The sequence below is a fragment of the Pan troglodytes genome, chromosome 8 (genome assembly GCF_028858775.2).
Source record: "Pan troglodytes isolate AG18354 chromosome 8, NHGRI_mPanTro3-v2.0_pri, whole genome shotgun sequence".
Taxonomy (NCBI): Eukaryota; Metazoa; Chordata; class Mammalia; order Primates; family Hominidae; genus Pan; species Pan troglodytes.
This window is the reverse complement of record NC_072406.2, coordinates 28,674,642-28,696,872: the sequence shown is the minus strand read 5'-3', so window position 1 is coordinate 28,696,872 and position 22,231 is coordinate 28,674,642. Positions and strand designations below refer to the sequence as shown.

General features: G+C 40.9%; 1 protein-coding gene across 2 annotated transcripts in view; it reads left to right on the top strand.

Moving 5' to 3' along the window:
- Positions 1–20,743, top strand: part of ITGA8 (integrin subunit alpha 8) — a 212,455-nt gene extending 191,712 nt beyond the window's left edge. Inside the window, exons 28-30 of one of the 2 annotated variants that reach the window (XM_507671.8) lie at positions 3,565–3,666; positions 15,288–15,410; positions 17,459–20,743. In XM_507671.8, the coding sequence (XP_507671.2) occupies positions 3,565–3,666; positions 15,288–15,410; positions 17,459–17,545 (312 nt within the window). In that variant the 3' untranslated portion in view covers positions 17,546–20,743. Of the gene's footprint in view, positions 1–3,564; positions 3,667–14,282; positions 14,412–15,287; positions 15,411–17,458 lie in introns of those variants that run through there. The other variant, XM_054660790.2, reaches the window with a different exon arrangement.
- The last annotated feature ends 1,488 nt before the right edge of the window (positions 20,744–22,231 follow it).

Here is a 22,231-nt window from a genome sequence, read left to right as displayed (position 1 = left end):
TTAAAGGGAGAAAGGAAAGGGTGTCCAATTCAATAATGGAAAGATCTTTCATAATTGCCATCAAATGGATGGTATATGGAGTGGGAGGGTCGTCAAATGACCAAAGCATTAGATGTGTTCATTCACCCTTCATTCATGTGGTCAGACATCCAGTATTGATTAAGCAAGCTGTCCTGTGCACATTGTTCTAGGTTCTGTAGAAGATATAGACGTTATATTCCAAGGAATATGCCTTGCATCTTTGTATCATATAGTTGGGGAGAAAAGTAATAGAGAAAAATTAAAAATTAAACAACAATGTGAACCTTCCAAAAAATATGTCAGATACAGTCTCATCTCAGTCTCACTGAATCAGAATCTCTGAGGCTGATCTCAGATATGTCTGAAGTTCAGCAACCACCAGAAACAGCAGTCAAGATTGGTGATGACGCTGGGTGTGGTGGCGCACGCCTGTGATGCCAGCACTTTGGGAGGCTGAGGCAGGAGGATCACTTGAGGTCAGGAGTTCAAGACCAGCCTGGCCAACATGGAGATACCCTGACTCTACTAAAAAAGCACAAAAATTAGCCAAGCTTGGTGGTACTTGCCTGTAGTCCCAGCTACTTGGGAGGCTGAGGCAGGAGAATCACTTGAACCCGGGAGGTGGAGGTTGCAGTGAGCCGAGATCACACCATTGCACTCTAGCCTGGACAACAGAATGAGACTCTGTCTCAAAAAAAAAAAAGATTGGTGATGTGATGAATGGAAAATATGAGAAATCAAACTGCAGCCAACAGCAGGAAGGGCAAAGGAAGGAAGTGAAAGAAAGTTCCCTTAGAGAAACATATTAATCCACATTCTACATCCTAGAGTTCAAATGCTGTCTATGGTGCATTAGGAAACTTTCGCATTTATAAATGCAGAATCTGTAAGAGAAAAGCATTCCATCTAGAAAGATTTTGATGCAGAGATGCAGTTTTCAAACTATTTATCAAAGACATGACTTCAAGAACAGTAATATTTTCTATCAGTTTTTTATTGAACTTGGAGATAAAAGAAAACTTCTTCATTGGAGGTTTGGGAGCATGGAAACGCATTTGAGAATATAATTATAATCGTTACCCACAAGATCTCATTACTAGAGTTTCTCTTGTTTCTATCAGTGAGGGTAGCAAGGAAATTAGATTGAAATCACCAGGTACACACATGATTTTATGAGCAAAAGTTTCCGAATTGTATAAAAACCCTTCTCAAACAAACAAAACTGCAACTTTTAGTTAAAATGGAAATGCTAAGAGAGAAGAGATCATTAGAATAACATCCAAAAAGGAATTTTCCCAAATGAGTAGAGTTGTTTACTCTGGAGGGTAGGAGTAGAAAGAAACATTCAAAGATATTGTAACTTTAAGTATATAAAAGTTACATACTATGTCCTGCCCTTACCATGTAGAGGAAAAAAGCGTTTCTCTAATGGAGAAAAAAATTCTGCCACAGGGGAAAAAGAACTTTGTAAAAAATATTTAAGGAAAATTATTACAGTCCAACCTGTTGGACTGGACTCATGAGGCCCAACATTGGATTATAGACAGTGATGTACTGGTAGATTTTTACTAACTACTTTCTGGGAAGGAAAAAGAGCCCCGATCCATAACATTTGCCACTGATTTCAAGCCACCACCATGATCGTCACGGAATACAGAGCTGGGAAGAGATGCCAGGTCCCACACCATTATGTAGTGTTTCCTCTTACAGATACAACAGACATAAATCACATCCTGAGCACAGATAATAGTCAAATGTAATAAAATAGCAAGCATGAGGTTTTGAGTATTTATTACCTTTTTTTTAGAAATATAATTTACTTAAGTTGACATTTATATAATTTAAGTTGTGATAATGGCTCTGTTTAACAACCGGCACCCAAAAGTCTTGAAATGGTTAACACTTGGGTCTCAAGAGCCATGATGAGCCAGGTAGGACCCAGCACTGGGTAGATCGAACCATTGTATCCAACAAAAGAGAGCCACAGAAGCTTCAGTTCTCCAAGCAGCCTTCCTGAGTCACTCTTAAATATTTTAACATTGACTTTTATCAACAGTTAATATGAGACCCTATTAAACAAACAGAGCTTTCACTGAGAAGCTCTGTTAAAAACACTGTTTGGCTCTAGGTCAGTGGTTCTTAACTGGGGTGATTTTGTTCCCCTGGGGACAATTGGCTGTAACTAGAGGCTTTTTTTTTTTTTTTTTTTTTTTTTTTTTTTTTTTTTTTTGAGAGGGAGTCTCACTCGGTTGCGCAGGCTGGAGGGCAGTGGCACGATCTCGGCTCACTGCAACCTCCTCCTCCCAGGTTCAAGCAACTCTCCTGCCTCAGCCTCCTGAGTAGCTGGGATTATAGGGACCCGCCACCATGCCCGGCTAATTTTTTGTATTTTTAGTAGAGACAGGGTTTCACCATCCTGGTCAGGCTGGTCATGAACTCCTGACCTGGTGATCTGCCCACCTTGGCCACCGAAAGTGCTGGGATTCCACCACGCCCAGCCGGCATCTTTGATTGTCACAACTGAGGGAGGGTGCTATTAGCATCTAGCCAGGGGCCAGGAATGCTGGCCAAACATCCTACGATGCAGAGGACAGGCCCCCCCTACCCCCACCCTAACTCAGAATGCTGACAGTGCTTAGGCCAAGAAACCCTGTTGTGAGTCTTGTGTAATCTGTGAAATATACTACGCTTTTTTTTTTCTTTTTGAGATACAGTTTTGATCCTATTGCCCAGGTCGGAGTGCAGTGGCATGCTCTCAGCTCACTGCAACCTGCGCCTCCCGGGTTCAAGCGATTCTGCTGCCTCATCCTCCTGAATAGCTGGGATTACAGGCGCCTGCCACTATGCCCAGCTAATTTTTTTTTTTTTTTCGGGTTTTTAGTAGAGACAGGGTTTCACCATGTTGGCCAGGATGGTCTCAAACTCCTGACCTCAGGTGATCCACTGGCCTCGGCCTCCCAAAGTGCTGGGATTACAGGCATGAGCCACTGCGCCCAGCCAATACATTTCTTATAACTTACTGCCAGTTTCTCTCCTAAAATATTTCCGTTCATCTGATAAGAATTTTGTCACCCATTATGTTTCTCCTTTGTCCTTCACTAGCAGTAACTATATTAATTCTTTGCTTGCTCCTTTTTAGGACTCTGATTTTCTGTTTTTATTTTAACCTTATTATACACAGTCTTCTATTAATGAGATAAATTCTCCTTAGAAATAGGAAGAAGATAAATGGATGGATGGATGGATGCTTGGATGGATGGATGCTTGGATAGATGGATGGATGGATGGATGCTTGGATGGATGGATGCTTGGATAGATGGATTCATGCTTGGATGCTTAGATGGATGGATGCATGGATAGATGGATGTGTGGGTGGATGGATGAATGCTTGGATGGGGGGAAAATGTTAAAAGAGAGAAAATTAAAAAGGAAGGAGGAAATTTTGCCTTGAAATGCAAAACACCAAAAATAATTAGGTGGCTGCCAGTATAACTCTTAAAAACTTTATGTGAAATATATTTAAATAAATACTTTTACTTTCAGAGAAAAAATGATCCCTATGCTCTTGCATCCCTGGTGTCCTTTGAAGTTAAGAAGATGCCTTATAAAGATCAGCCAGCAAAACTCCCAGAAGGAAGCATAGCAGTGAGTATCTTTAAATATATATAGGCACAAATAATTTAATTGAAATAATTGTTTTAATCACTGTCTAGCTTGTGCTAGGCTTTAGTGTTTACACTGACTTGAGAAAAATTTTCCTCTTCAGCTCACCAATTTCTTACATTGGTCTGGTAATTTCCTAGTGCCTTTTGATCTGGTTTTTGAACTTTCAATATAAATGTCTACCCCAGAAAATTACAGGGCAGGACTAATACCATTTTTAAATGAAGACATTTTATTCAGAGAAATTCAGATAGCAGTTATCATTACAATGAAATCGTACTGATTCTTTCATTTTAAGCAGCATGGTTAGTCAAGTAAGAAGGGAAGAAATTCTTTCTTAGGGAGAGTAGGCTACGGAGCAGCCGCATGGCTTTGGACAGTCATTTTTTCTTGCTATGCAAAGAACCTTAATTTTGACCTAGAAGGGAATAAAAAAGTCTACTCTGAGCTTCAACTGAATGAAATGTCTTTTTTTTTTTTTTTTTGAGAGTCTCGCTCTGTCGCCCAGGTTGGAGTGCAGGGGCACGATCTCGGCTCACTGCAACCGTTGCCTCCCAGGTTCAAGCAATTCTTCTGCCTCAGCCTCCCGAGTAGCTGGGACTACAGGTGCCTGCCACCACGCCCAGCTAATTTTTGTATTTTTCGTAGAGACAGGGTTTCACTATGTTGGCCAGGCTGATCTCGAACTCCTGAACTTATGATCCGCCCGCCTCAGCCTCCGAAAGTGTTGGGATTACAGGCATAAGCCACTGCGCCCAGCTGAAATGTCTTTATTAAAAACTGAAACTACTAAACATTACTGACACCCAAACATCTATCACAGAACAACTCTGATCATCCTCTGCAACCCGGCAAGGCCATGCAAAGGGGATAAAGGAATGAATGATGAGACCAGCAGGCACCATCACCAAAACTCTGCCTTTTCAGTTATTTGTGAAGGTGGTCAGAGACTTTTGAAAAACATAGTGCTCCAAAAAACAATATTAGGATTCCACCTTCATCCCTCAGTAGCCAGTGGATATTTCCCATCCACAGCTTGAACTCTTGGTCCCCCAGACCTTGTTACTCAAAATGTGATTGCAGATCAATGGCATCAGCATCACCTGGGAGGTTCTTAGAACTACAGAAACAGACCTCTCCAGATCTGCTGAGCCAGGCTCTGCATTTTATCAAAATCATCAGAGCATTCCTAGGCATGGTCAAGTTTGAGAAGCACTGCTTTGGATGGTAGATAAGTTGATACTATTGTCATCTCTTTCTAGCCTAGATCATAAACTTAATTGTAACACTGAATCTTTCTAGCCTAGTCTACTTTCAGTGATCTAAATTAACCACTTGATTTGTGATCCTCTACCCTGAGTATGCATCAGAATCATCACTCATGCAACTTAAAAAGTACATACATGCTAAGACTTCTCCCCAAATATTCAGTAGGTCTGGGGTGGGACCCTGACACTGTGCTTTAAAAGTCTTATGAGAGACAATTCTGCAGGGGAGCCAGGGTTGAGAGCTTCTAGCACAGGCAGGTGGCCTAGAGGAAAATCCAAGGTTTTCAAGATAGAGTCACCTGGGTTTGATCCTGGCTCTGCCTTGCTCTAATTAGGAAACCTTTGGGAAGTCACTTTACCTCTCTGAGACAGTCCACCACATCCACCTGAAGGAATTGTTAACAAGATCAATAAGATTATCTGTATAAAGCTCTAGCATTGTACCTGGAACAAGTTAGTGTCAAATCTCAATAAATGAGAGTAGCCTCTCAAAATGTCTCCCCTTCTCTGGCTAAGTCCAGTAAGTCCAAATTGAAAGTGGCGATTAAGATTTGCACAGTTGTGGGAGGATCACTTGAGCCCTGGAGTTCAAGGTTACAGTAAGCTATGATCGTATGCACTGCACTCAACCTGGGCGAGACCTCGTCTCAAGAAAGAAAGGAAGAAAGGAAGAAAGGAAGGAAGGAAGGAAGGAAGGAGAAAGGAAGAAAGGGAGGGAGGGAGGGAGGAAGGGGAAGGGGAAGGGAAGAAGGAAGGAAGGAAAGAAAGAAGGAAGGAAAGAAGGAAAGGAAGGAAGGAAGGGAAAAGAAAGACAGATGTGCACAGTCAAAATATTTCAGTAAACCTCGGTGGTATTTAAAGCAAGCACAGCCACATCTTTCTTCATTTAGACCACCTCCTTTTCTTTCCAGCGATGTCCTCTGTGTTTTGGATTTATGTTCAACCTAGAAAACAGAGGCTTTGGGATTTTAATATAGAAGTTTCATCTAAAAATGTTCAAAGGCTTATAGCTCTAAGGGAAATAAATCTGGGCCCTTTTGTTTTTTCCAAGCACGTGCTCCCTAGCAGAAACACATGTTACGGTTGGTTCCATCCACAGGATTGCATCTTTCTGCACTGGCCACAGGTGACAGCCTGCTGTTCTCAACTCATCTCAAAAGATCCACAAAATAATCCGATACATGCTTTCCCCAGCCCTGCCACCCCTGTTATTGAATTGCCAAAAAAAAAAAAAAAAGACTTTTTGTCTGATGTAGGTGATTTACCACATCAGTTATGTGAAGGTTATTGGGAAAAGATCCAGGAATGGAAACAATTTCAAGTCTCCCAATATCTGACTTACTGGAGAAGACCTTGCCAGTGCGAAGTTAGCTATGCAGCACACAGGGAAATGCTGCCTTACTGTGGCTTGATGTGAGAGAACTCTGAGTGGAGCTGGCAGACGTTTTTTTATAGTGAGCTCTTTTCAAAGGCCTTGCCATTCTTCTCTTGAAGGGAGCCCAGCAGGGCCAAGAGGGTGGCTCACACCTGTAATCCCAGCACTTTGGGAGGCCAAGGCAGGCAGATTGCTTCAGCTCAGGAGTTTGAGATTAGCCTAGGCAACATAGTGAGACCCTGCCTCTACAAACAAACAAACAACAACAACAACAACAACAAAAAAGCATAAAATTAGCAAGGTGTGGTGATGCTCGCCTGTAGTCCCAGCTACTCAGGAGGCTGAGGCAGGAGGATTGCTTGAGCCTGAGAGGCGGAGGTTGCAGTGAGCCGAGATCACACCACTGCACTCCAGCCTGGGCAACAGAGCAAGAACAGAGCAAGAACAGAGCAAAAAAAAAAAAAAAAAAAAAAAAAAAAAAAACAGCAGAAAGGGAATTGCTTTAAGGTGGTAGAATCCTTTGGAACTGGTAGTTGGAGAAGCATCAGAGCTCTAATCTGCCCCTGAGGAAAGTCATTCTTTGTTCCTTCTTCTATAATGAGACTACTATTTGCTTGTTTTCCTAGACCCTTTTGTGTGATGATTAGTTTGTTTGTACTCCCTTTTCAACATGGTCATAATTCAGCCATCTCTTGAGGCCCGTGTTAGCTTTACTTATGGAAGAAAATCACAATTCCGGTTTGCTGCTTGCATAGTATCTGTGTTTGTAACAAATAAAATTCCTCATGTCCTGTGATGCTTGTCATGTCCGGAGACAAGGGAAAGATTGCATGATTCGAAGAAATATGCCTGAACACTGAATCATTACAGTGCAACAGAAGAAATTGAAATTCAATTATTTGAACACTTTTTTGGCTCACCAAGGAACTTTGGCGTTTGCATGCCATACAAGTAACACTCAATTCTATAATTTACATCTAGCAGAAAGTGGGATTGTCTTGTGTAATTCCAAAGGTAGTTATTACAAAATATTTCATGAAAATCTTTATTTAAAAACTCATATGTAAACTGTGAACCCATTTGGTTTTCAGAATTGTTAGCAAAACTTCTGCACCTTAATATGGAACTCTTATATTAAACAATTATTTGGAGTTGAAATTTATGATGGGAACTGCTTGTCTCATAAGGAAACTGTTCAAATGTTGTCAAAATGTGGGCTCAGCTAGTACACCTCATGTTATTATTTTGTTCTAAATGGCACTGTAGGTAGGGTGTCTTGGTACGTTTATTTAAAACATTCTTCTGACCCCACTGAAGTATGTTTACACAAGATTTTCTGATACATAAATAGAGACGTCAACATTAATTACCATTGCAAATACAAGGGAGCTTTTTCCTTCTACCTTGGTATTTTTTGTGAAAATATACAAAAACATATCATAAATGTCCACAATAAAATGTAGGCATATTAAAGGTTTATTTATGGTCTTTCCTCCATAATAAAAAACAACAAGATTTACGACATGATGAAGGTAAGATTAAATGTTCCCTACTTAGAATCATTTTAAGAAAATCTAAACCACTTACAATTTATGAATACTACTTTCTAAAATTGCAGACAATTATAATAAAGTGATTTGTTAAACTTACTTAAAGCTATTTTTAAAATAGCTAGAAGTACTTGATAAATAAAACTGTATTAAAATAGTTTATTGACTAGCTGGCACAAGATTGAATTGTTCTCCCTAAATTTAAGTACTCCAGTTACTCAACATGAAACTTCTTTCTTAAAGCAACTGAACTGTCTCATCACAAGCCCCTGTGCCAAAAGTAAACCTTTAGTCCTAAATATGCTTTGTCTTCTGCCCTGAGTCTACCTTCTTGGTAAAAGAATCTTATAATGGACCGGGTGTGGTGGCTCACATCTGTAATCCCAGCACTTTGGGAGGCCGAGGTGGGTGGATCACCTGAGGTCGGGAGTTTGAGACCAGCCTGACCAACATGGTAAAAGCTCATCTCTACTAAAAATACAAAATTAGCCAGGCATGGTGGCGCATGCCTGTAATCCCAGCTACTCAGGAGGTTGAGGCAAGAGAATCTCTTGAACCTGGGAGGCAGAGGTTGCAATGGGCCCAGATCACGAGATTACACTCCAGCCTGGGCGATAAGAGCACAACTCCATCTCAAAAAAAAAAAAAAAAAAAAAAAAAAAAAAGAATCTTATAATGAAAGATTTGGGTAATTCAGGCAATCTCACCATTGTGTGAAATTATACAGAATGTTCTAGAACTATGCAGTCCAACATGGTAGCTCTTTGGCTAGTGGAACTGAAGAACTTGTGGTTTTATTTCATTTTCACACATTTCAATGTAAACTTAAAAACTGAAGCAGTAGATAGTATTTTTCCATTAAACACAGTTGTGTTACTTTCATAGGACTACATTTCACTTTAACCATTAAAAATTTAGCAATTGTTATGTGCTGCAAATGTGAAATACATATTGGATTTTGGAGACTTAGTAAAAAAATGTAAATTATGGGTATTTTTGTATCAATTACATATTAAAATTATAATAGTTTAATCATTAATAAATAATAGATGATTCATAATAAAGAACCAATTACATGTTGAAAGGATAATACTTTTATCATTAATAAATAATAGTTGATATTTAGGGTTAGATAAACTATGTTGTTAAAATTAACATCCCCTGCTTCTTTTCACTCCTTTTTTTTTTTTTTTTTTGAGACGGAGTTTCGCTCCTGTCACCCAGGCTGGAGTGCAGTGGCGCTATGATGTCGGCTCACTGCAACCTCCGCCTCCCGGGTTCAAGTGATTCTGCTACCTCAGCCTCCCCAGTAGCTGGGATTACAGGTGTGTGCCACCACGCCTGGCTAATTTTGTATTCTTAGTAGAGATAGGGTTTCATCATGTTGGCCAGGCCGGTCTTGAATTCCTGACCTCAGGTGATCCACTCACCTAGGTCTCCCAAAGTGCTGGGATTACAGGTGTGAGGCACCGTGCCTGGCCCTTTATTCCTTTTAATGTGACTATTAGAACATTTTATGTTATGCTTGTAGCTTGCATTGTATTTCTATTGGGCAGTGCTGATCAAGGGCAAGGTTACGTCTTGAAGCTGATAATACCTACAGAACTTCAGAGAACATAGGGTGTTTAATAAATATTATTTGAAATGAGCCAGGCATGGTGGTACACCCCTGTAGTCCCAGCTACTCAAGAGGCTGAAGCAGGAGGATTGCTTGAGCCCAGAAGTTGGAGGCTGCAGTGAGCTATGATCATGCTACTGCACTCCAGTTTAGGCAACAGAGCGAGACCCTGTCTCCAAAAATACATAAATAAATAAATATTATTTGAAATGAATGAAAGATTCTTCATATATGTCAGTGTTTAGTCATGAGAAACTCTAATATTTATGACTTATTTTTCCTCATTATTTATTATCTAATGACTACTTCTATCTAAGCTTCCTGTAGGTTTGTCAAAATGAGCTGTAAGACAAATATAGATATTAGAAATAACAAAGTTTTGGTGTTTGTCAACATTTTCTTTCCTGCCCAAGCTTTCCCCAAAACTAGCCTGCAGTCCCACAGCACTAACACATATTTAAAGAAACTTTGGTCCTGTGAAAGTGATCAGTTAAGTCGTCTTCTCTTAAGCTTGCCCATGCAGTCAAGTCTCTAGTTTATCTATACAGAGCATGCAGTTTCAGGAAAAGCTTTGCTTTACTGGTTTCCACCTGCACGTGGAATGCCCCATTGCCATTTACTGATTTAGAGACATGAATATGTCACATGACTCCCCATCACTCTATCCCAGAAAGACCTCTCTTGCCGAGACATATACGTGACTCTTCTAATGATGTTGTGTGCAGAGGCAAGGACAAAGTCGCCTGATTCGGAGAAATATGTCTGAACACTGAATCATTACAGTGCAGCAGAAAAAAATTATTCAGTTATTTGAATCATTACCTTTGGCTCCTTGTCTAACTCTTTCCAGTAAGAGTCAAGCATCTCCTCTGCACTGGACACCAGATGAAATGCTCTGGGTCGCTGTTGTTGGTTTTCTGTATTTCCACTGTTCTTACTGTAGTGACTTCTGGACTATGCTGCAAAAGCCTACATAAGTTTAGGAAAACAACAAGGGTGAAGGAAGGTCTCTGCAGCTGCACCCATTTTAGATTGAGAAGATTGGGCCGCCTCAGTACCATATGGATGTCCTACAGGTAAAAGGACCAGGAAAGCAGAAAGCAGGCATGGGAGGAGACTCACTCAGAGGTTGCCTTCTTTTAAGACTCTGTGTATTCTTTCCCGCTAATGAATTGCATAGGATGACATGGAGGAAATGCATATCATATGCATAATCCTAACATCAGAGAAAAGGTATGAAGTGTTTTTTGTTTTTTTCTTTTGTTTTGTTTGAGACAGAGGCTCGCTCTGTTGCTCAGGCTGGAGTGCAGTGGTGCGATCTTGGCTCACTGCAACCTCTGCCTCCCAGGTTCAGGTGATTCTCCTGCCTCAGCCTCCTGAGCAGCTGAGACTACAGGTATGCACCACCACCACCACAACTGGCTAATTTTTTTTTTTTTTTTTTGGTATTTTTAGTAGAGATGGGGTTTCACCATGTTGGCCAGGCTGGTCTCGAACTCCTGACCTCAAGTGATCCATCTGTCTCAGCCTCCCAAAGTGCTGGGATTACAGGCGTAAGCCACCACACCTGGCCCAAAGTGGTATTTTTTAAACAAACTTAATGTTACTGGAAGCAGACTGGCAACAGTTTTGATGATGAGAATTTCAGAATTTGGGAACTGAAAGGGACTTTCCAAATTTGTGATCACTGCATGGGGATCATCTTCCCACAGACTTTTTAAAGACACTGCTGTCAGGCTCTTTGAGAGCAAATGTAAACAGAAAGCCAGTACGTTCTGTAACTATCCCTATGAAGTTGTTCTCTGCTTCAAAAGACCCTAAGAAGCATATCCTCATCAATTTCACATTTTAATTATACTTTTTCATCACTGCTACAAAAAAAACTTTAAATGTCTTTGTTAGCTCTTTGTAAGTGATCTTCTCTGCTTATTTCTCTGGATAGCCCAGTTTTATAGATGATACATCAAAACCTGCAATAACCAAGTGGCAAAGTCATCTAGCAAAGTACTCAGTAGGTATCCACTCAGCCCATTCCATTTCTTTTTATTAAGCTAACAATTTGAAGAGCCTCTATTTCAACTCCTTTAGCATGTTTTGTGTTTTCTCTAACTTATAAAACTTGAACTCTTTTCTGTTTAACATAAAATAGTAGGCAGCAACTTAAGATAATAATTTTTTTTTTTTTTGAGACGGAGCCTGGCTCTGTCACCCAGGCGGAGTGCAGTGGCACCATCTTGGCTCACTGCAATGCAACCTCTCCCTCCCGGGTTCAGGTGATTCTCCTGCCTCAGCCTCCCAAGTGGCTGAGACTACAGGTGTCTGCCACCATGCCTAGCTAATTTTTATATTTTTAGTAGAGACAGAGTTTCACCATGTTGGCCAGGCTGGTCTCAAACTCCTCACCTCAGGTGATCCACCTGCCTTGGCCTCCCAAAGTGCTGGGATTACAGGCATGAGCCACTGTGCCCAGCCTTAAGATATTAATTAGGTAAACCAGGAGAGGAAATATCCATTGCCTGGCTCACCCTGAATTACCTATTCGAAAATTTTGGTGAGCTCTGACACATGCTCAAAGTAGAGACTAAAACTATATTGTGTCCTCAATGGACTTGGGGGTTATGAGGAAGTAATATTTACATGAAACCTCGGAATTTTCCATGGCTCCAGATTTCTCTCCTGGGGTCATGGTAACTGGCCTGTGAGTAGATGATCACTACTGTCCCTTTCAGTTCCAAAATTCTGAAATTCTCATTATCAAAACTGTGTGAGTCCACTTCCAGCAATATTATGTTCATCTTGAAATACCACTTCATGCTGTTCCTCTGAGTGCAGTCAAATGTTAGGATTCAGCAGTAATTTCATACATGTCATCAGGTGTAATTGACTAAGGAAGGGTACATAACAAGAGAAATAATCTAGTTCTTGATTTGCTCATGTAGCTGTATACATGCAAATAATTATTTTCTATTGATATATAATTGTACAAATTTGTGGAGTACATGTGATATTTTGATACACATGTGCACATAATGTATAGTGATCAAATCAGGGTATTTAGGATATCTATTGTCTCAAACATTTATCGTTTCTTTGTGTTGGGAACATTTCAAATCTCTTCTAGCTATTTTGAAATAGACAATAAAAATTGTTAATTAGAATCACCCTACTGTGTTACTGAACACTAGAATGTATCCCTTCTACCTGACTATGTTTGTCAGCCAACTTCTCTTCATCCAACCCTCCCCACTCTTTGCCAGCTTCTGGTAACCATCATTCTACCCTCTACCTCCATGAGATCCACTTGTTTAGCTCCCACTTATGAATGAGAATGTGTAATATTTGTCTTAGATCATTTCAGAATAAATTACTTAGGCTGCAGCATCCAGGTAGAATTGCAACCACGGTGGGTCCTTGAAATTGATTTCTTCGACATATGAACTACGTTTCTCATCCTTAAACAGTGGTGTGCAGAGTGTACGTAATGTCACCGTGGTGATGGACTGTCATGCTTCACACTGATGTGTCAGATGAAATAAAGATAAGATGAAATAATTCCTAGCGAGGAAAGTTAACAGGCATAGGAAGAAAACGTAATGATGAGTAGGTTGAGGCCAGCCTTTTTCTCATGAAGAACATCTATCACATCCTTGGCATGTTCCTGTTAAGGTGAAATGACTCTCTCCCTATCTCACTCCTCTGTCCATGCCTTTATTAGTGTACATATAAATGACATTTGGGGCTGGAGAATCGAATGAATTGAGTCATCAGCATCTGCTGCATGGGGGATGTGGATCAAGAAGGAAGGAGCAATAAAAACCAAGACAAGCTGAGAAGGGCACCATCAGGGCGCTCAACTCTAGTTAAGAAGACAGAAGCAGCTGGGCACAGTGGCTCACACCTGTAATCCCAGCATTTTGGGAGGCCGAGGCGGGTGGATCACTTGAGGTCAGGAGTTCTAGACCAGCCTGGCCAGAATGGTGAAACCAGGTCTATACTAAAAATACAAAAAAATATATATATATATAGCTGGATGTGGTGGCACATGCCTATAACCCCAGCTACTGGGGAGGCTAAGGCACAAGAATTGCTTGAACCTGGGAGGTGGAAGTTGCAGTGAGCCAAGATCGTGCCATTGCACTCTAGCCTGGGCAACAGAGTGAGACACTGTCTCACAAAAACAAAGAAACAAATACACAAAAGAAGACAGAGGCAACAAAGTGAGCATGGTTAGGGCTCAGTGCTAGGGTTCAGGCTGTGAAAACACCAATACATTTCCTGCTAGGGCAAATCTCAGAGCCGCCAACCTTAGTCATTAGTCTCAGCCTCTCCCGACGGGTGGGTTATAGAATGTGTCCTGGAGTTCTTGAGTGTGTTTCTGGATTGAAATGATCCTTTCAACCAACACAATTAAAACTAGGAGCCCTTAGACCAGCTGAGTGGAGGCAATGCTTGCCACTCTGATAAAACCAGATACTACGTTAGTGAATAATGTCTGCATCCAAGAATAATGTAGTGCTCTTTTCTTTGACAAAAGGTTTTAGCAGCATGGCTGGGTCTCTCCTTGGGAATCTGCAGCTTCTTTGCTGCCTCGGCCTCCGGAGGCACCGGCCTCCAACACAGGAGCAATAGAAGTGCTTCTGCCCACATAGGGAGTGGTTCATAGACACTGAGCATGCAGTCAGATTGGGAAGGTCTCATTTTCCTCTAAGCCCCCTTGCAACAGTGTGGGATGAAATGGGCTCCAGTCCCCATATGATCTTTGTTTTTGTGTTTTTGTTTTTTGGCAGGAAGGAGAAAGAGTGTCACCCTGTTGCCTAGGCTGGAGTGCAGTGGCACGATCTTGGCTCACTACAACCTCCACCTCCCAGGTTCAAGCAATTTTCGTGTGTCAGCCTCCTGAGTAGCTGGGATTACAGGTGTGCGCCACCACACCCAGCTAATTTTTTGTATCTTTAGTGGAGATAGGGTTTCGCCATGTTGCCAAGTCTGGTCTCGACCTCCTGAGCTCAGGCAATCCACCCACCTTGGCCTCCCAAAGTGCTAGGATTACAGGCATGAGCCACCGCGCTGGCCTGATCTTTGGATTTAGGATTAAAGTCATCCCCAACACATCAAGAAAAATTGAACATTCGCTTTGCACACTACAGTTGCTTCCATAAAATACAAGATGCCTAGCCTCATGCTCTGGGATATCCTTCACTGATACAGCACAGAATCTAGGGATAAACAGACCTAGTATTGACACTAATTCGTTGTGTGAATGAATCACTTAGTCCCTCTGGGAGTTAATTTTCTCATCTGTAAAATGAGGGGATTAGATTAGATGATTTCTACCCTTCTTGCACATCCAAGGATTCATGGTTGTTCACAAGCTTACCTCTCTCAATGAGGCTAGCTGAGTTCTAAGGAGACACATGGTAGACTGACTCATTCAGTTTTTTATTGAGTCTACTTTTGGCCATTGTTCCCATAAAAGTTCCAGCCCAAGTGAAGGCCATTCCTTTCCACCTTGTCAATTCCTGATGCACTCAATTCTATTCTAGAGTTTCTGTGACTCAAAGCCACCCACCCATCAAATCTCTAATTAGACTTTTACAGAACCAAGCAGATCTAGGAACGTGCTAGCTTTTAAGAGTTCATGTTCTAGTGCTACCTCTCAAATATCCCCTAGATGGTTTTAATTGTCATATGGATCCTTTCAGATCAACTTCCGATGTTGTACTGGTAATTACTATTTTATTTCACCAAATAGTTTTCGCATTAGAGCTCATTTGCTTTGTTTTCCATTTCAGATTAAGACATCAGTTATTTGGGCAACTCCAAATGTTTCCTTCTCAATCCCATTATGGGTAATAATACTAGCAATACTTCTTGGATTGTTGGTTCTCGCCATTTTAACCTTAGCTTTATGGAAGGTAAGTTGATTTACTTTGTTTTCCTTTTAAACTAGAGGGGCTGTTGAGGGAATTTAGAGGGATACAGTTAGGGATTTTAAAAGACAATTATGGAGGCATTTTTGGAAATTTTGAACAGTCTGAAGGATATAAAGGGAAAATCGTGTCTTGTTTGCTTTGGCATACTTAATATGTTTATATAGCTGACATTTAAGATGACTAGAGGTGCTTAATGTTGCTTTCATCTTGAGATTTCTTGTAAATAAATGTAGAGAGAGTTAGGCTGTATTAACTAAGGCCTGTGATCTTCTTTCCAATATGCTTAGAGTGATAATATTCTAATGAAGACTTCTTTTTCTTGTTTAATTAACCAAGATCATAAGCTTTTTATTGACATGGCCCTATCATCAATCCTTTGACATTTTTTATAAGCACTATGCAAATGCAATTAATATAGGTCAATTCTGATTTTTAATTTCAACAATTAATGAGGCCAAATAGATCATGCATGTGATAGGATGCCTGGACTTGGTTTTTAATCTTGCCAATTAGTTTGTCTCCATTGGGAAGCCTGAACTTAGTCTTTGATGTGTTTTACTGAGGTTTGTTCTAAAAGTCCACAACAGGAATTAATTTCTGGCCCACCGACCTAAACAATTGCCAAGTTTCACAGAGCCTTCCATTCCCAAATGGAAATGACGTCCCAGTTACATAAGAGTAATTAACCCAGTCACATCTTTGATAACTATGTGGTTTTCCCTAAAATCATAGTGCGCTTTTATTTTGAAACAATATGCAGCATGACTAATAGACCTATAAACTGAGAAAACCTTGGCTTTGAGTTAAGGAATGGCGTTTCTGATCGTTATCAGCTCTTTGTGCCATCCTACACCCATGTGGTCTGTGACATACCTTTAGAATGGACTTTTGTGTTGTTCTGTCACTCATAGTAACTGTATTTCCAATGAGTATAAGATACAACCATGTGTGCCAATTGACAGGATATTCCAGTAGCTCTGGGAAAGAGAGATGACTCAATGTCTCTAAGCCAAACCCAGTTAATTGGCTTCCAACATGAGAAACAGAAGAAAGAATTGAGGTTCCAGGTGTCTAGGAAAATATGTAGTTTACTTGGCAAAGTACTAATTTGACACTGAAGAGGAGGAAAATCCTAGAGTCACCTCTTCCCTGAGTTTCTGGCTAACCTTTGGAAAGTCACTAAGATTCTGTGCCTACCTGGTTCTGGCATTGAAATAAGTGACAAATCTATTCTCCCTCTATATATGCTCTATGTTCCACCAAGCATCGAGGGATGTGTGGCCATCTCTTCACTTCTTTCTATAATCCACCCCAAAGCAGCTGACAGGATACTTTAGGAGACAATCTCCTTTTCCTAGTCAATAGTTAGTGCTTCTGCTCCAGTAAGCATGTGGGAAATCCTTGGGACACATTGCTGTGATCTCAGGAAAATATCCAAGGTCCATAAGTGGTTTGTATGAAAGAGGGACATCTTCCACTCCAACTACAGGACAGGAGAAAGGGTGTGAGCACTCGGCCCTCCTGCTCACCTTGCCTATGCAATAAACTCCTCTCTACAAGCAACAAACACTCTGCTCGCACCTCCTAATTTGGAGAAACAGACTGATTATATGTGCAGAGCTCCAGGCTCCTTCGAAAATACATAAAGGGCCAGGTGTGGTGGCTCACGCCTGTAATCCCAGCACTTTGGGAAGCTGAGACAGGTGGATCACTTGCGGTCAGGAGTTCAACACCAGCCTGGCCAACATGGCAAAACCCCATCTCTCCTACAAATACAAAAATTAGCTGGGTGTGGTGGTGCAGGCCTGTAATCCCAGCTACTCCGGAGGCTGAGGCAGGAGAATCGCTTGAACCGGGAGGCGGAGGTTGCAGTGAGCCAAGATCACGCCACTGTACTCCAGCCTGGGGGATAGAGAGCGAGACTCAGTTTAAAAAAAAAAAAAAAATACATAAAGTGAAAATTCTTTGAATGAGGGGTTTCACAGGTTCCCAGAATGATGTGATTTTATAGCCCATCTTTCCCTTTATAGTGTGGATTCTTTGACAGAGCCAGACCTCCTCAGGAGGTCATGACCGACAGGGAACAGCTGACAAATGACAAGACCCCTGAGGCATGACAAGAAAAAAAAAGAAGACCAAAGACCTCAAACACTGGTCCTGTTCAAAGAAAAAGAAAGAACATGAGGGTTAAAAATCAAAGCTTTCTGATACCTGACCAGTGACCCAGGAAATGGAGGGGACCCTGGAAACATCACCTCATCTACACCGCACTTTGGAGAAATTGTCATGGGTGCCCAGTGAGCCCTGTTGGAAAAGGAAACACCAAAGCTGGAGAAGCCATCAGCAATTGTGGAAGATTTTCTTTTGCTTTAATCATTCTGTACTTGGCAGACACTTTGAAATGGGTATGGGAACGTAAGTTGCAGTCCAGATCAATCCAGCATAAGTTGCAGAGATGAAATGTCTGAATCACTATAGAATTTACAAGGTGAACTAAGGTGAAATGACTGATTTACTATAGAACTTAGAACTAAGACCACACCGTCCAACACTACTGTATCCAATGGAACATTTGACACCTCCCTATGGAAAAGAAACATTTCTAAGGACATTATGGCTCAGGGAGACAAGCAATATGTTGTTGGTACTGTGAAAGTACTTTTGAAAGGACAAAAATAATCTTGTGAGTGAGGGTGAGAGTTTATTTATTTATTTTCCATGTCTCTAGGTTGAGAATCTGTCATCTAGAGAATTTGGAAATTAAGATTTGGTTAGCTAGTTTTCAAAATCACTCACTCAGTTTCCTCCTAAGAACCACTGTGTGCAGATAACTCATTTAGCAGAGCTTCTTCAGAATTTAGACAGTGCTAAGGAAAGGAAGATTGGCATTAGGAATCAGTTCTATTTAATACCTTGCTGCCTTCCATCTGAAATTCCTTTCACTCACATTATCCAGGGACTCACATCTGCTTAATTTAGCTTTGCAAGATGTTGCATTTATATTTCCTTGTATATCTTTCCATTGACTTAGTTAATACATGAATTTCGAGGTACTCTCTACCTTTGGAGTGTTTAAAAGTCATGGTAAAATGTCTAGAGCTCATTAATTAAAAAGCAATTTAACATTATGGGTAAATATTATTTTTAATATCTATAAGAAGCAACACTTCTTATAGATATTTAGCTTGGGATTAAATACCTGTTTTTCCTGCTATGCCTTGTATTTGTATACACAAAGAAAACATGTTGAATATAACTTAGACAAAAACATAAAATTATACAGGCATGAGCCAAACCGGGAAAACTGATTCCTAAAGATTTTTATTTAAAATTGCTTATTCCAACTTTATTACTTATTTTTACTGCTAATCTTTATAATATGTAACTTTGGAGAATAATCTTTTATTTAAGCTATTTTCCCATCATCTTGAATTTAACCATCACAAATTTATGTTTAAAACTCTTGTAAATAATTCATAATAGTGTAATATTATCACTTTTGAAGTAAAATTGACCAGCCAAATTTATAGGTAGTCTGCACAATTTTGTATCCTTTTTTAATAATGAAAAATTACTTTGAAGAAATACTGAACAAATTTTTATGTGCAATATTTTATAGACCTATGTATCTGAAGCATGTTTACACTGGCGTTTTTTTTTTAATTAATTTCCTAAATGTTAAGTATGATAGAACAAGCTGACCCAAATCCTTAAGTTTACAAAGCTGTTGGAAAACTTTGTGTCCTGATTTCAACAATCACGCTTTATTTGAAAGATGAGCCAAGCTCACAGACACTAAATTTTATGTCATGCCATAAGCTGGAGAGGAGCCATTTGGCTACAGCTGCAGAACTTCATTGAGGAGCAAATGAAAGGCACATGGACGAGCACGCTGGTGCAGTTCATGTTCTTCCTGCCTGTGAATTGAATACTGTCCTGGTAGCAGTTTCGGTCGGTCAGGAGCTCAAGGCTGGTTTGTGTGGCTGACTATGGATGAGCACTGAAGTTGCCTCAAAGAATTAAGGGGTGTCCACACCAGCCTCTGGGGGTCTTTGGTGTTAGTCTTCCAGGTAGAGCTGGTTTTACAAGTAGGTGGCCATCTACAGGATGTGATGTGAGCGATGCCAGACAGCTCTCTCTGACCCCAGGTAATGCCCTGAATCTGGTGATCCTGGCTGATCTGTGACCAACAGAGATTAGCTCCTCGGGATTTGGGGTCCTAAAAGGTCCCTGAAAAAATGCACCCCTTGTCTTTAAGCCAACATTTGTGAAGGAACTGAGAACTCTTAGGGTTACATAAAAAAAGACCCCTGTTGAGATAGTTTATGCAGATACCTGGAAGGAACTAGAGATGCCAGGAGGAAGACTGAGACCCAGAATGAAGCAAGGCATGAGGGCTCCAAAGTGAACTGCACCATCCCAGAGTCTCAGCCAAGATGGCCCCTTCCTAGAGGGACGGGCACCTTCCACCTGCCCACAGGCACTGCTACCTATGGGAATTGCAGAAGGCCGTTGTACACATGCACATGCACGCAGTGGCCCTCTGCCCTTCAGAATATGGAAGCAAAGGCTGGGTGCAGTGGCTTGTGACTGTAATCCCAACACTTTGGGAGGCCGAGACGGGCAGATCACCTGAGTTCAGGAGTTCAAGACCAGCCTGGCCAACATGGCAAAACCCCATCTCTACTAAAAATACAAAAATTAGCCAGGCGTGGTGGCAGTCTCCTGTAATCCCAGCTACCTAGGAGGCTGAGGCAGAGAGAGAATCGCTTGAACCCAGGAGGCGGAGGTTGCAGTGAGCTGAGATCGCGCCACTGCACTCCAGCCTGGGCGACAGAGGGAAACTCTGTCTCAACAAAAAAATAAATAAAATAAAAAATAAAAAAATAATATGGAAGCAAATGGAGAAAGGGAGGAAACTGAGGTCAGGCAAACCTTCCAGCAATCAGTTCTGCCCAGAGAACATACTGACGACAGAGAACACACTGAGCGTATCTGCTTCTAGTTAGAGCATTGCCGATTGCCTTCATAATTCATAATGTGCTGTGCTCCTCTGAGGGTCTATCTGTATTTCTCTTCAAAGAATTCCCTTTTTAAATTCTTGCAGCTGGGTTTTAAGACACAATAATGGGGCAAATTAAGTTTTATAAACTTGGAGATTTTTATGCAGTAAATAAAAAATAATATGTACTAGTCACCCCTGAAACTGCATTCTTAGAACTCGACTCTTGTTTTATTTAAATACGTGCGTAGATATCTGTGAAGATTTTCATGTACCTATTTACCTTGTCACTAATAAAATTAAAACTGAAAGACTTGATGGCATACTTTCGGTTTATTTCACATGAGACATAAGTTTCCCTATTGTGGCCAGACATCAGAGGTTTCTGTCTCTACATCTTAATTCCTTATTAGAAAAACATTTAACATCGGGAGAAATTTAATAGAGCAAAAATGCAAAGCTCCCTGGGAGGATGAAAATGTTCTACTTAGATTTCAGTCATGTTTGTATTAAACTCCGTGAGTGGCCGGGCACGGTGGCTCACACCTGTATTCCCAGCACTTTGGGAGGCCGAGGCAGCGAATCATGAGGTCAGGAGTTCGAGACCAGCCTGACCATGGTGAAATCCCGTCTCTACTAAAAATACAAAAATTAGCCGAGCATGGTAGTGCACATCTGTAATCCCAGCTACTCAGGAGGCTGAGGCAGGAGAATTGCTAGAACCCAGGAGGTGGAGGTTGCAATGAGCCGAGATCATACCACTGCACTCCAGCCTGGGCAACAGAGTGAGACTCCATCTCAAAAAAACAAAACAAAACAAAACAACACAACTCTGTGAGTATAGTAAAAATTATTAAAGTGTATATTTTAAATGAACACGTTTAAGGTATGAGAATTACATCTCAATAAAGACATTAAGAATTTTTAAGTACCTTCTAGTACCTCCACTCTTATACAAGTGATTTCTCCACTGTAGATACATGTTAGCTCCTTTACAAAGCCTTCCCTTCATCTTTACCTAACTGTACTCCATTAGCGTTTTGTGAATTTCCGTACTTTTCCATTTCTTCCCACGGCCACCTCAATGAGAGCAGAAACCACATCATTTCCTCAGTACGTTTCGTATACCTGGCCAACACCTGTTATATAATCAGTGATCAAAACAAGTGCTAGAATGAATGCATGAGTATATATACACGCATAGTCATAATCATATGAACATGTGCTTTTGTCATTCCCTTTCATTACTAAGCACCAGCTACAGACAAATGTGTGTGCATCCTCCTACTTACAATGTTCATACAATGCGATTGTAATAGTAAATGTTCTATTCAGTTAGTGAACCATGGTTCATTTAACCATCCCCCTCTTATTGGGAATAGCTGTTCACAGCTTCTTATATTAAGAACAGCATTACAAGTCCAGCACAGTGGCTCTGGCCTTAATCCCACCGCTGTGGGAGGCCGAGGCGGGCAGATTGCTGAGTCCAGGAGTTTGAGACCAGCCTGGGGAACATGCCGAAACCCAGTCTCTACAAAAAATACAAAACATTAGCAGGGCGTGGTGGTGCATGCCTATAATTCCAGCTACTCAGGAGGCTGAGGTGGGAGGATAGCTTGAGCCCAAGAGGTTGAGGTTGCAGTGAGCCCCACTGCACCCCAGCCTGGGTGACAGTGTGAGACGGCCTCAAAAAAAAAAAAAAGAAGAAGAATGGCATTAAATTGAATACTTTCATTCTTACATACTTAGGGTTTCTTTTTTGTTTATTCCAATGAATGAATTTCTCACGAATGAGATTGCT